Source organism: Ochotona curzoniae, unplaced genomic scaffold (assembly GCF_017591425.1).
Source record: "Ochotona curzoniae isolate NIBS_2020 unplaced genomic scaffold, NIBS_Ocur_1.0 contig_3819, whole genome shotgun sequence".
NCBI classification, from domain to species: Eukaryota; Metazoa; Chordata; class Mammalia; order Lagomorpha; family Ochotonidae; genus Ochotona; species Ochotona curzoniae.
Genome location: NW_024466004.1, coordinates 7,877,130 through 7,889,544, shown reverse-complemented (window position 1 = coordinate 7,889,544; position 12,415 = coordinate 7,877,130). Strand labels below are relative to the sequence as shown.

Here is a 12,415-nt window from a genome sequence, read left to right as displayed (position 1 = left end):
GGTTTCCACTTGTAATCCGGGTCGTTCAGCCTGTCCCTTCTGGGGCACGCAGCAAACTGCAGGAAGGACCAGCCCCTGTGTGTGACCTGACTCCATAGCAGGCTCCAACTTCTGCCAACCACCACCCAGAACGAGGGGGGCAGCTCCCCAGACATGGGCGACCCCCAGGGCAGCTCCCTGCAGCGTGAACCCTCTGCACCCTTCCCCAGGGCCTGAGCAAACACACAGGAGGTGAGGAGTAGGAGCCAGGCTCGCGGGAGGCTGCCCCGGGACCGCATCCTCAGCAAGCATGGCGCTGCTCAAAGTTAAGTTCGACCAGAAGAAGCGGGTCAAATTGGCCCAGGGCCTCTGGCTCATGAACTGGCTGTCGGTGCTGGCTGGCATCGTCCTCTTCGGTCTAGGGCTGTTCTTGAAGATTGAGCTGCGGAAGCGGAGCGAGGTGATGAACAACGCTGAGAGCCATTTTGTGCCCAACTCCTTGATCGCCGTTGGGGTGCTGTCATGTGTCTTCAACTCGCTGGCTGGCAAGATCTGCTACGACGCTCTGGACCCGGCCAAGTACGCCAAGTGGAAGCCCTGGCTGAAGCCGTACCTGGCCGTGTGCGTCCTCTTCAACGTGGCCCTCTTGCTGGTGGCTCTCTGCTGCTTCTTGCTGCGCGGCTCCCTGGAGAGCACGCTGGCCCACGGGCTCCGAAACGGCATGAAGTACTACCGCGACACCGACACGCCGGGCCGCTGCTTCATGAAAAAGACCATGGACATGCTGCAGATCGAGTTCAAGTGCTGCGGCAACAACGGCTTCCGGGACTGGTTTGAGATCCAGTGGATCAGCAACCGCTATTTGGACTTCTCCTCCAAAGAAGTCAAGGAGTGAGTGGCCCATGATTTGGTGGTCCCCACCCCCTGCTTTCCCCTGTCCCTGGAGGCAGAAACCTCTCACTCCTCCAAGGAGTGCGCCCGCCCAGCAGGTGCTGCTGTCATTGTGAAAACAGACCAGGTGGAACCCTGTGAAATTCTATCATCTCTGGGCTATGAAAATGGCAATTTCATCTGGTAGTTCCTCTACTGTTTGAAGCTGAGGTTGCACAAGCTTCTGGGATGGGAGCTTCCGCAGGGGGAGGAAAGACCCATTAGCCGTGTGTGTGTGTGTGTGTGTGTGTGTGTGTGTGTGTGTGTGTGTGTGTGTGTGTGTGCAGAGATGCAGTCACCAAGGCTCATGAAAAACTGAGACTTGGTTTGGTGGCGCAGAATCTCTCACTGAGGCCAGCTAAGTGGCTTTGGTGGCACGAGTGTCCTTTTCCTCCTGGGCAGCTCCCTGGTCTTCCCACCTTTTGATTCTGCATCTCCAGGGAGGGTACAGAGCAGAGGACAGGGCCGCACAGACTGGATCGTACTTGTAACTGTTGTTGATTGGCAGGTGACCTTGGTACCCTGGGGCCTTCGCTCACTGGGCTTGGTGATCTTGAAGGTCACTTCCTGGGCCTTGGCATAGGGTGGTCAGCTGCTAAATGCCTACAACATGGCTGAGTGCTTCTAGTAGATACAGAGATCTAGAGAGGACCCCCCCACACACACACACACTAGCCTGCAGAGGGTCTTACTGGTAAAGAGTCTCATGCTCCCAGCACCTGGTGACAGCCTTGCCCTGATGGCAGCCCCTCCCAGGAGGCCACCTGCGGGGTACCTGCTGTCCCAGGGGAAGGACAGCCTCCCTCACCCTCCACAAGCCACCTGTTGCTGAGGGGAGGGAGTGAGCAGTTCACTGTTCCAGGAGGGTTTCCTCTGAGCAAGGCTGCTCAGCCCAGGAGGGACTGCCGCCCAGGACATGCTCGAAGCCCACAAGATAGCAAAGGGATCCCAGATGGTGGCTTAGCCGTCCCCGCCACAGTTAAGGTCATGGCTGTGGGGAGAGGGTTGTTTTCTTGTGGATGCAGAGTGCGGATTACCACTCCAAATCCCCTGGCTGGGGTGGGGGAGGGTCAGGAGGGCTCTGCCCTTGCTGGATGGGTCTGATGGGAGAGCGCCAGGTGGCAGGGTTTGCCTAAAGTCCCAGCCCATGGAGGGTGAACAGGACACGAGGGAGAAGCTGAGAGTGGCAGCCACCTTCACCAGCAGCCGAGGAAGGGGGTCTTCATCTTCCCCCACCTCCCTCCATCACGTTCATCTTCCTCGGCTGTCTTGGGCGAAGAGTCGGCCTCTGGGAAAACACAAATCTCTCTGTAATCCAAATCCCCTTCTGTGCTGGGGGGGAGGGGCTTTACCCAGGCACCTGCAGATGGGAGGGGCCAAGGCCCCTGTGTGTTCTCTGCAGGCCCTCCTGGCAAATGAGGGTGCTTCATACATTCTTGGAAAGTTAAGTTATAAGTTTATTTTGGTGCCCCCAGAATGTTTGAAATATTTTTAAAAGACTTTTATTTTTACTGGAAAGGCAGAATTATAGAGAGAAGGAAAGACAGAGAAAAAAATCTTTCATGCTCTGGTTCACTGGCCAAGTGGCTGCAATGACCGGATCTGAGCTCCCTATATAAAGCCAGGAGATTCTTCTGGGTCTCCTATGTGGGTGCAGAGTCCCAAGGCTTTTGGCCTGTCCATGACTGTTTTCCCAGGCTGTAAGCAGGGACTTGGAAGGGAAGTAGAGTAGCTGGGACATGAATGGGTGCCCATATGGGATCCTGGAGTGTGCAAGGCAAGGACTTTAGCCACTGAGCCATCGTGCTGGGCTCTCCTCTGAGTATCTTTTCTTTTTTAATTGAAAAGTCAGATATACAGAGAGGAAGATCTTCTGTCCAATGATTCACTCCCAAAGTGGCTGCAATGGCCAGAGTTGAGCTGATCTGAAGCCAGGAGCCCAGACTCTCTTCCAAGTCTCCCACGTGGGTACAGGGTCCTAAGGCTTTAGGCCATCCTAGACTGCTTTCCCAGGCCACAGGCAGGGAGCTGGATGGGAAATGGGGCTGCTGGGATTAGAACTGGCGCCCATATGGGATCCTGGCACATGCAAGGTGAGGACTTTAGCTACTAGGAATCGTGCCAGGCCCTGCTCTGAGTATCTTAAATTGAACTCCCAGACTTCTTCCTCTCACCTGTACGTACTTTAGCAGGGATCTCCAACAGGAAAGGAAGCTTTGCTTTTGCCTTTTTTATTTCAACATAAGCTTAAGATCTATCACACCCAGCACAGCTCGCAGTCTGATCACTGCATACCTAGGTTAGAAGCATGGTCTCCACGTTTCTCTGGTGGCTTGTTCAAAGAAAGTTCTGAAGCTTTTTATTGGCCTGTCTGGCCTCCTGAATCCTTCTTGCAAGCAGAAGCTACCTCCCTCCTGTCTCCTGTGTGTTGGGGAGACACAGGGCCATTCACTGCAAGAACTGCTCATGCTCTGGTCTTGGCCTGCTGCAGCCAAATGGTGTCGTCTCGCTTGTTCTCTTGCCCACTGGGGGTTTGCCAGAGTATGGTGGTCAGGCCGAGGTGCAGGTGCTTCAGGCTCTATGCAGGAAAGAGCATCCTCCTGGCCTTGTCCTGCCCCTCACCGGGAGGGACAATAAGTCTCCTGCCAGCTCTTGTTAACACCTCTCAAGTTTCTCTCCCACTTTTGGTGGGCAGGGGAAAGGAAAGCTGCAGGGCCCTGTGGTGGAGCGGCAGGGCTGGTGGGAGCCCAGATGGTTTGGCACCGGGCAGAAGTGGGCAGCAGGCTCCCTCACTTCACTTTGCAGGCCCCATAGGCAATAGGCACCTGCTTGTTCCTCCTGAACAAGATGCAGAGACCTTGGGAAGGCAGACCTGGGTTGGGCCAGCATATGCCACAGCCAGGCAGGGAGATTTTGCTGTGGCTTCCCCCATCAGGTTCCCCCATCTCCTTCAGAAACGGTCTCTCTGAGCACAAAGCCTTGCCTCATCCATTAGGCTGGGTACTTCTTCAGGGCGATGCCCAGGTTGGCATAGGGGGTGGCAGCCCAAGCAGCCATGGAAGTGGGTCCCAGCCTGGGGGTTCTTGGGGTTTCCCCTTTGGAAGCAGTCAGGCCCAGGGGTTGCGTCTTTCTTGTTGATCCAGGGCTTGTCCTCTTTCCAAACACAGATTAAGGGCCCCGCTGGCTTCTTAAGACAAAGCTAGGCCAGGGGAGAGCTTCTTAGGCCACGAGCCGACTATTTATAGCTGAGGGCATTTCCTTCTGTGGGAGTGGGTGCTTGTTGGGCTGTGTGCCCAAGGCACACATACGCCCCAGGATAAATCATCACACACAGATAATTCAGGAAAGTCTTATAGGAGACAAGTGCGGGCAGGGTGGAGGGCAGCAGGGATGGGACTGACTCTGAGGACCAGAGCAAGTTGGCCCACCCAGGCTCTCAGCTGTCTCCTGGGACACAGAAAGGCCGAACTTGCAAGGCCACTGGAACCGCCTGGGGAGGCAGCAGCTGTGTGCACTGTGTGACTTAGGTTTTTCTGTAAGTAGCCACTGGGAGCAGGTGCTGTGGGCCAGCAGGCACGAAGGAGAGGTGCTCGAGACAACCCAGGCCTGCGCTGTAGCAGCCAGCAGGTACCCTGTCCACTGGGACTCTGCTGGCTTGGGCTGGCCTTTCCTCGAGTATGTGAGTGAAGAAGGGGGTAGGGGTAGGCCCGGCTCAGGGAATCCTGGAGGAGTATGAGGACAGGTGGCGAGGAGACAGCTCCCAGAGTAGGGAACACAGAAGGAAGGGACCTCCCCCTTGTCCAGGAATTTTACTAGGAAAGCCAGGGAGCAGGAAGGCTCCAGGAGGGAGGACCTGAAGGGAGCAGTGGGACCTGCTGCGGCTGGATTCAGGCTTCCCAGGGCACTTCCCAGAGTGGGACCCTGCCCTGATGTGGGCTCCCACTTCCTGATCCATAGAGCAAATGGTGAGTGCTCCGAGGGTTCCTGGGGGCCAGGCCTGGCCCAGGTCAGAGCGGCGACCTGAACTGCCCTGGGATGGGCTGTGTGGTCACTCTGGCATCACCATGACCAGGAAAGTGAGGCTCCATGGCTTGCTCGTGCAGCTCGGGGGTCCAAGGTCTACCCCCGACCCTCCCTGTTCAAGAGTCACTGGGAATAGTTCAGGTGGACTCCATGCCGTGGGGAGGGCTCGGGTGCCAGCCTGTTCGGGAAGGAAGGACAAACAGCTTGGCATTTGCACACTACTGCCCCCCAACATTGAGGAGGGAAATTTTGGGTTGACTTTTGAGATAGCACAAAGAGAAAAGTTCAGTGCACCTGGCCCAAGATGAGTGCTGCAGACCCTTCCGATATGGCTGCAAGCTGTCCTTGATCTGTCCTTGGTCTTCCCTTCCCTGTATCCCTCAGGACTCCCCACCCCCAGCCTCCTGTCCTGAGCCAGGTCCTGTGCAGGCTGGGTTCTGAGCCCGAGGCTGCAGAGATGAAGCTGAGCGAGCCCAGGTTCCGCTGTCACCATGCATATACAAGTGGTGCTGTCAGGCAGGGAGCGGGAGACAGCTCCACCAGCAACTAGGGCAAGGGACCACTTCCTCACCTGCCTCCCTGCCAGCGATTCCCAGTCCCCACCTGGAGCTGGATTCTGGGAGTGTCCCCAAAGGAGAGCTGATGTTTTCTTTGCCACAGCTGGCAGAGCTGTGCCAACTTGCAAATGACTGTTCCACTCTTCCATAGGTAAGCCCCTGTGGCACGATGGATCACCTGGCAGTGAGGAGGGGGAGGGGAAGCAGCCTGAGTTCAAAAACTTACCTGTGTCCCATACGTGTTACATGCCAGGCCCTCTCCTGGTCTGCATGTCACAGATGGGGACAACCGAGGCAGGGAGACTCAGGGCACCTTGTCCAGGGGGGTGGAGCCAGGGGTCCACCCCAGGTGGTCCTGCTCTTGGCACTTCCCTGTTATAACCTGCCAGCTGTTGTGCGGGCAGCAGATCCTGCCACTAAGAGGGCAGGGCATGTGGAAATATGGTTGTGGCCACCATGTGTAGTCTCCCTATTTTTTTTAATTAAAAAAAAATTATTGGAAAGGAAGTATTTTATTTTATTTTTTTTAGAGGAGGAGAGACAGAAAGATCTTTCAATCGCTTGTTTACTCCCCAAATGGCCATAGTGGCCAAGCTGGGCTGATTCAAAGCCAGGAAACAGGAGCTTCCTCCAGATCTCCCACATGGGTTGTAGGGGCCCAAGGCTTTGGCCCATCCTCTGCTGCTTTCCCAGGCCACAAGCAGGGAGTTGCATGGGAACTGGGGCAGCAAGCATGTGAACTGGTGCCCACAGGGATGCTGGTGTGCTTACAGGACAAAGGTCAGCCAATTGAGGCATCATGCCGGGCCTCCTAAAAGATCTTAATACAAATAGAAAGACACTGACAGAGGTCACAGAAAAGGAAGACAGAGCAACATGAAAATTGGTGGAAATTGACCCTGAGCCACTGCCTTTTCATCTGTCAGGTTGGCGGAGATCAGGAGGCTGTGTGGAGGTTTAACTGTCTGGGCTGAAACTTCATCCTCTGAATAGATTTGGCAGCCAGTAGAAGGTTAGGAAAGAAAGAATCTCAGGGAAGATCACATTTCTAGCATCTGCACTTGCCCATCCACTCCAGAAGCACGCCTGACTGATGGGTGGAGCCAGCCACAATGGGGTGACCCAGAGGCTGAGAGACAAGCAGTGGGAAGCACAGTTTGTTTAAAGGAGATTTCATCTGGAAGTTAACCCTGGATGTGTTATTGTTTTCTGAGCGCAATCACCCTTTCAGTGCATATTCTTGTAAACAGGACTATGCTCTTTGTTCTTAGGCTGTAAAAGGGTGCTGTTGTGTAACATGCAGTTTGTGGGCAGCTTTGCCACTCAAGCCAACATGCCCATGGCCATGTACATGGGTGTTGAGAATGTCGCTTTGTGAATTCTGGCTCTCGAGGACACCTAGGGGAGTTGAGGAGGAGCTGGGCAGGGTGCAGAGCTGGGGGTGAGCTTCTAGATTCGTGAACACAAGGGCCAGGAAGGCAGGGCCACAGGCTGTGTGTCCACTGCCTCCCCAGCCAACAGTTGCACAGCAGGCACTTGTGGGTGAAAGTGCCTGGTGTCCTGGGGTGTGTGTGGGGAAGGGCACAGGGGGAGGCCTGCTCCCAGCTACCTGTTTCCTCTGCAGCCGCATCAAGAGCAATGTGGATGGGCGCTACCTGGTGGACGGGGTCCCCTTCAGCTGCTGCAACCCCAGCTCGCCACGCCCCTGCATCCAATATCAGCTCACTAACAACTCGGCGCACTACAGCTATGACCACCAGACAGAAGAACTCAACCTGTGGGTGCGCGGCTGCCGGGACGCCCTGCTCAGCTACTACAGCAGCCTCATGAACTCCATGGGTGTCATCACACTGCTTGTGGGGCTCTTTGAGGTAGATGCCACAGAGGGGCCGGCTCGGAGGGAGGGGCCAGGGGAGAGAGACACGTTGCTCCTGGCAAGCTGCCTTCAGGCTGGCTGCGGGTCAGAGCAGCCTGGCTGGAACTACAGCACTTTGACCTTATTCCATGGAATGATATGCAGAAATGATGAAATTCACAGACTGCACCATCACTGTTCCAAAGTGACCTGTTTAGTGACCATCTCTGAAACATTTGCAAGGTCCTGCCACTGTCCTTGTCCCCACCATGGGCGAGTTGCCCCCTGCTGGTTCCATCAGCCCAGGGAGGAGAGGCGCTATCCTTGGTGCTGAATGGAAACCCACGTGGTTGAGGTGGCATAGGAGATGAGTAGGGGCCTGTGATGGGCTACTCTGATGACAGAAACCCCTTCTGACCCCCCAATCCAAATGCACAAAGGGTCTGGAAGCCTTTTTCTTGAGGGTTCCTGCACCTGGTAGTTATCCCAGCACTGAGAAGCCCCAGCCAGGCCACACCTCTTTCCGCCTTGAGTTGAGTGAACTAAAGGGCCCAGCAATGCCCCCAACACTTTTTTACTCTCGGGTGAACACAGTTGGTACATGGCTGGTGCCTGACTGTCAGCTCCTGGAGGGAGGCTGAGTCTGGGGAACGAGTGGGCAGGAGAAAGGACACTTACCTCCAGGAAGTTAGAGGTTGTGTCCCTGAAAGCCCACGAAGACAAGATTGGAAGGCGTACGTACAGGAGTCAGTGGGAAAATGGAGCTGCACTGGCTGTGTGTCTGATCCCTAGTCTCTAAGGGAGTCTGGTGACATTTAACGATCTGGTGCCAAGGATTGTCCCCTGGGAATGGGCAGGGATCTGAAAGCTCTTGGCCTGTCCTGAAGGCCTCTGGTGGGTAGAGGCATGCCTGGGCCTGAGGTAAGCTGAAATAATGACAGAATTCTGCCCCTGTCTCCGCTTCCTGTCTTTCACAGTCCAGTTAGGAGTCGAGTCACTTGAAACAAAGGGGCCACTGTCACCACATGCAATTGCCTGGAGCAATGGGTCTGGCTTGTGGAAGCAGGAAGGGGAGTCCCAGCGATCACACTCATGCCAAGAGGACTTTGTACAGGAGATGCCTTTTTTTCCCTTAAAGATTAATTTTATTTACTTACTTGTTTATTTTTTTATTTGAAAGAAAGAGATTTTCCATCTGTTGGTTCACTCCCTAAATGTCTGCATCAGCTGGAGCTGAGCTAATACAAAGCCAGGATCCGGGAGCTTTTTCTGGGTCTCCCACATGGGTGCAGGGTCCCAAGGCTTTGATCCGTCCTCTGCTGCTTTTCTGGGTCATAAGCAGGGAGCTGGATGGGAAGTGGAGCAGCAGGACTAAAACTGGTGCCCATATGGGGTACTGGTGCTGCAGGCAGAGGTCTAATTTGCTACAGGGTGGTGCAAGCCCGGACTTTTTTCTTTTTCCCTCCATAAATGTCTTTATTGAACTTCCAATATGACAATAATCAAAAAGCAATCATAGTTATTATCCTCATGTAGAACTATATTTACACATGGTCACATTGTCATGATGCTGTTCTAGGGCCTGGGACACTCTGGGTAGGTAAGCACTGCCATTGCCCTCCGGGGGTGGCCTAGTCCTTCCTCTCATAGAGTTTTTGCCATGCCATCCAGGAAACAAAAGAGAACAGGATCAAATGAGTAGTGGGATAGGTGACACTACTTACCATCACACTACCATCAATGACAGCTGACACCTGTGATGGGTACTGTGTGCGCCACCGCTACAGGGGCATGCCAGTGTTTGCCCGAAGCAGATGCATCAACTGAGGCTGTGCAGGCCCATGGCTGGCTGTAGGCCAGGGCTGTGGTTGAAATCCGGGCATTCTGGCCCTAGAGTCAGCCACAAGAAGTGTCATGTGGAAAGCCCAGAGCTCTGCTGCCAATACACATTCATCCTTGAGGGAAGGGAAATCAAATGTTAGGGGGCTTGCAGAATCAGATGTCTCTTTAATCTTATCCAATAGGCTTCTGAATGTGTTGTCTGTGCCTAGCAATGGGATAGAGGCGAGGTAGGGGGATGGAGACTGGGGAAGGGAGGGATGGAAAGTAGCAGGGAGATTGCCAACAGGCTGAAGTTTAGCTAACAGGTGTGGGGTGGTGACTCTTAGTTTCCTAGTAGCTCAGCCTTGGCTCCATCTCCCAGGTCCCCTTGAGCCTTCTCTTGTCCCCGCAGGTGACCATCACGATTGGACTGCGCTATCTGCACACGGCATTGGAAGGCGTGTCCAGCCCAGAGGAGGCTGAGGGCGAGACTGAAGGCTGGTTGCTGGAGAAGAGTGTGCCCGAGACCTGGAAGGCCTTCCTGGAGAGCTTGAAAAAGCTGGGCAAGGGCAACCAGGTGGAGGCTGGGGGTGCCGATGCGGGCCAGGCCCCCGAGTCGGGCTGATGGCCCCTGGGCCGCCTGTTCCGAACTCTGAGTAGTGGACACCAGGAAACGTGGACCCCCCCTTCGCCTGACTATGGAAGTCCGACTTGCCCATGCATGCTGCCCCTCTGACGCTCTGCTTGATGGTGGGTTTCAGGTGTAGGATCTCTAAAAGTGTTGGGCAAGTACGTGTTGAATGCATGACTCCAGCGTGGCTGGACTAGCGTTTCAGGTCTACACCCCAGGTCGTATAGCCTCGTGGACCAGGTACTCTAAGCCCTGGGAATTCAGCTCCACCCTAAAGCTGCTGGCCACACCCAGGGTTGCCCTCCCTAATGCTTGCCTGTCTAAGTTGCTGTTTTCCGCTTTGTTCCATCTCCCAAGCATCACTGGGTGCGTAAGCTCCAGTTTGAGAAAAGTAACTGGCTGTGTTGTTTTTTTTTCAATGCCAAAATCAACAGGCCAGCCATTTTGTCTGTTGTGTCACCAGATGGAGGACCCTCCAAAACACTTCTAGGCGCTGAATGGGAATTCTCCCGTCATGGGGCAGGAGACCACTTGTGTGTCACTGAGCCCCGAAGGGCAGGGTGACCTGGGGTGCCCTATCTGGGGAAACCCTGTGTAGGTTGCAGCCCTAGTGGGGGAAGAGAACAGGGATCCAGTAAGAGCTGGAGACCAGAACTTACCTCCCGTGGGGCCCAGTGACACCCGCTTGTGGGTGATATTCTCTGCAGTGGAGGGACAAGGGGTCCTTGGGGAGTGGATTTCCATCTCATCTCATATCACTCTCCCCACCTTTCCCTGTAAAGCACTGTTGTCTGCATCAAACATGGGCTCAGGCCACCTTCCTGAGCCAGTCTCTGCAACAAGTTCTGTCTCCTTTAGGAAAGCAGAAAAGGAAGTTCTTAGGGGAAGACTTTAATAGCATCTTGTGGGACTCCCCTCTCCTTCACCCTTGGGCAGGCCAAGGCAGGCCAGGTTGGAGGCCCAGGCTAGCAAGGCTGCTCTGAGCCAGCTGGGAACAGGCAATGTGGGGTTGACTCTAGGTTTGCTGCTGCCTCAGCGATGTCTGGGCTCAAACCCTCCCAGCCTTGGAAGAGCAGACACAAAGAATATTCACACACTTGTCGGACTTGGGTTCCAGGGTTCATGAGACATCTGGGTGTCCCTGAAGCTATTCGCATGTGGGAGATGCTGATCAGCCATCTCTGGTGAGGGGCCCTTAGGCCGCCCTCCCCCTGCCCGTCTTTCTGGGATCCATGGTGGTGAGGGGAATGCTGCCCTGGCCCCACAAGTGTCACCGTGCTCTGACAGCTGTATGATTGATATTAAATACTGCATTGCATCAACGTCACTTGGTTCAGTGATTATCTTATCCCTGAGTACAGGCTCCCAACTCCAGGTAGTTTTTGTTCAACAGGGAAACTGCAGCATTAACCACCAATGCTGAGCTGCTGCCTGCGCCTGGCCCTGCATCCTGACCCTCCAACCTGCCCTCTTTTACTTGTGGGGACAGTGACCTACAGGTGGCCCAAGCGCTTTCAAGCGTTGGAGTGAAGCTGCTGGATTTTAATATAACCATCTAAGAAAAACTTCTGAACCACTTCTGTGGCCCTGCTCTGGTCCAAAGAGGGTTTCTCTCTGGGGCTAGGTTATAGGGCAGACAGAAACGACCCAAGGGCTGCGGGCATGACTGAGGGCAACGTGAGGCCAGGATGTATGTGACTTGCTGGCTGGGAGAGGACTTTGTGCTAAATGTGCCTTTCGTGCGGGTTGAACTACGAGCCCGTTCTTTTGGGTCACCTGACAATGCGCAGCAAGACTATGGGGTTCTTCCTCTCCTAGCACTTGATACATTTATACTCTTCCTCCCCTTCAGATCTTGGCCTAGTTTTTTAAGTTCAGTGAAGCTTAGCGCTGGGTGCGGTGGGGTGGCAGGTAAACACAAGGCTTTGGACTTTCTTCAGAATTCTCACTTCCTGGTGAAGAAGTGGGTGACAGCCTCTTCTTCTGGACCTTCTGGGTATCCTGAAATGCATGGCCTCAGCTCAAGAACTCATAGCTTTTTACAACTAAGTTTCAAGCTCAGGTTTGGAATGCCAGCAAATAAACCCCACACAACCTCAATAGGGGTTAAGGAGATTAAGGCTTACTCCATGCGCCACTCACCCCTCCCCAGGCAGGCACCTGTCATGCTAGGCAAGCAAGTTTGCAGCTTAAACAGGGCCATGGTGGGCCAAGATAGTGAGGGCCTGTCACCCACTACGGGGTAAAAAGGCAGCTTCCCATGAGAGAAGTGGCACACCTCACACACACCCCTCTATGTGTAGGTGGTGGCCATTTCCTATAGTCACTCAAGCCCAATGGTCCTTGCTGCTGTCTACCTACCCATCTGTACTGTGGTCACTCCTCAGCACCACAGGCACGTGGGGGATGGCTCAGCTGGGGACACATCGTGGGGCTCCATTTCCATAAGTAGAGCTGGAGGTCGGGGACGAGCACGGGGCGTGGGGGTCTTTTCTGGGGTGATGCCAATATTGTTTCTCCATTGTGGTAGTTGTTACACAACTGTACACTTGGGTCCAAATGTATAAGACTGTAACTAACAACAGTTATCTTAGCGTTTGTAAAATATACTTCAATAAA

The 12,415-nt window shown here is 54.4% G+C and overlaps 1 protein-coding gene across 1 annotated transcript; it reads left to right on the top strand.

Annotated features, from left to right (window-relative positions):
• Positions 1-284: 284 nt before the first annotated feature.
• PRPH2 (peripherin 2) lies at positions 285-9,822 on the top strand. The gene is made up of 3 exons (XM_040982975.1): positions 285-870; positions 7,114-7,360; positions 9,578-9,822. The coding sequence occupies exons 1-3, from the start codon at positions 290-292 to the stop codon at positions 9,788-9,790; spliced, it is 1,041 nt and encodes a 346-aa protein (XP_040838909.1). The 5' UTR covers positions 285-289; the 3' UTR covers positions 9,791-9,822.
• Positions 9,823-12,415: the final 2,593 nt, after the last annotated feature.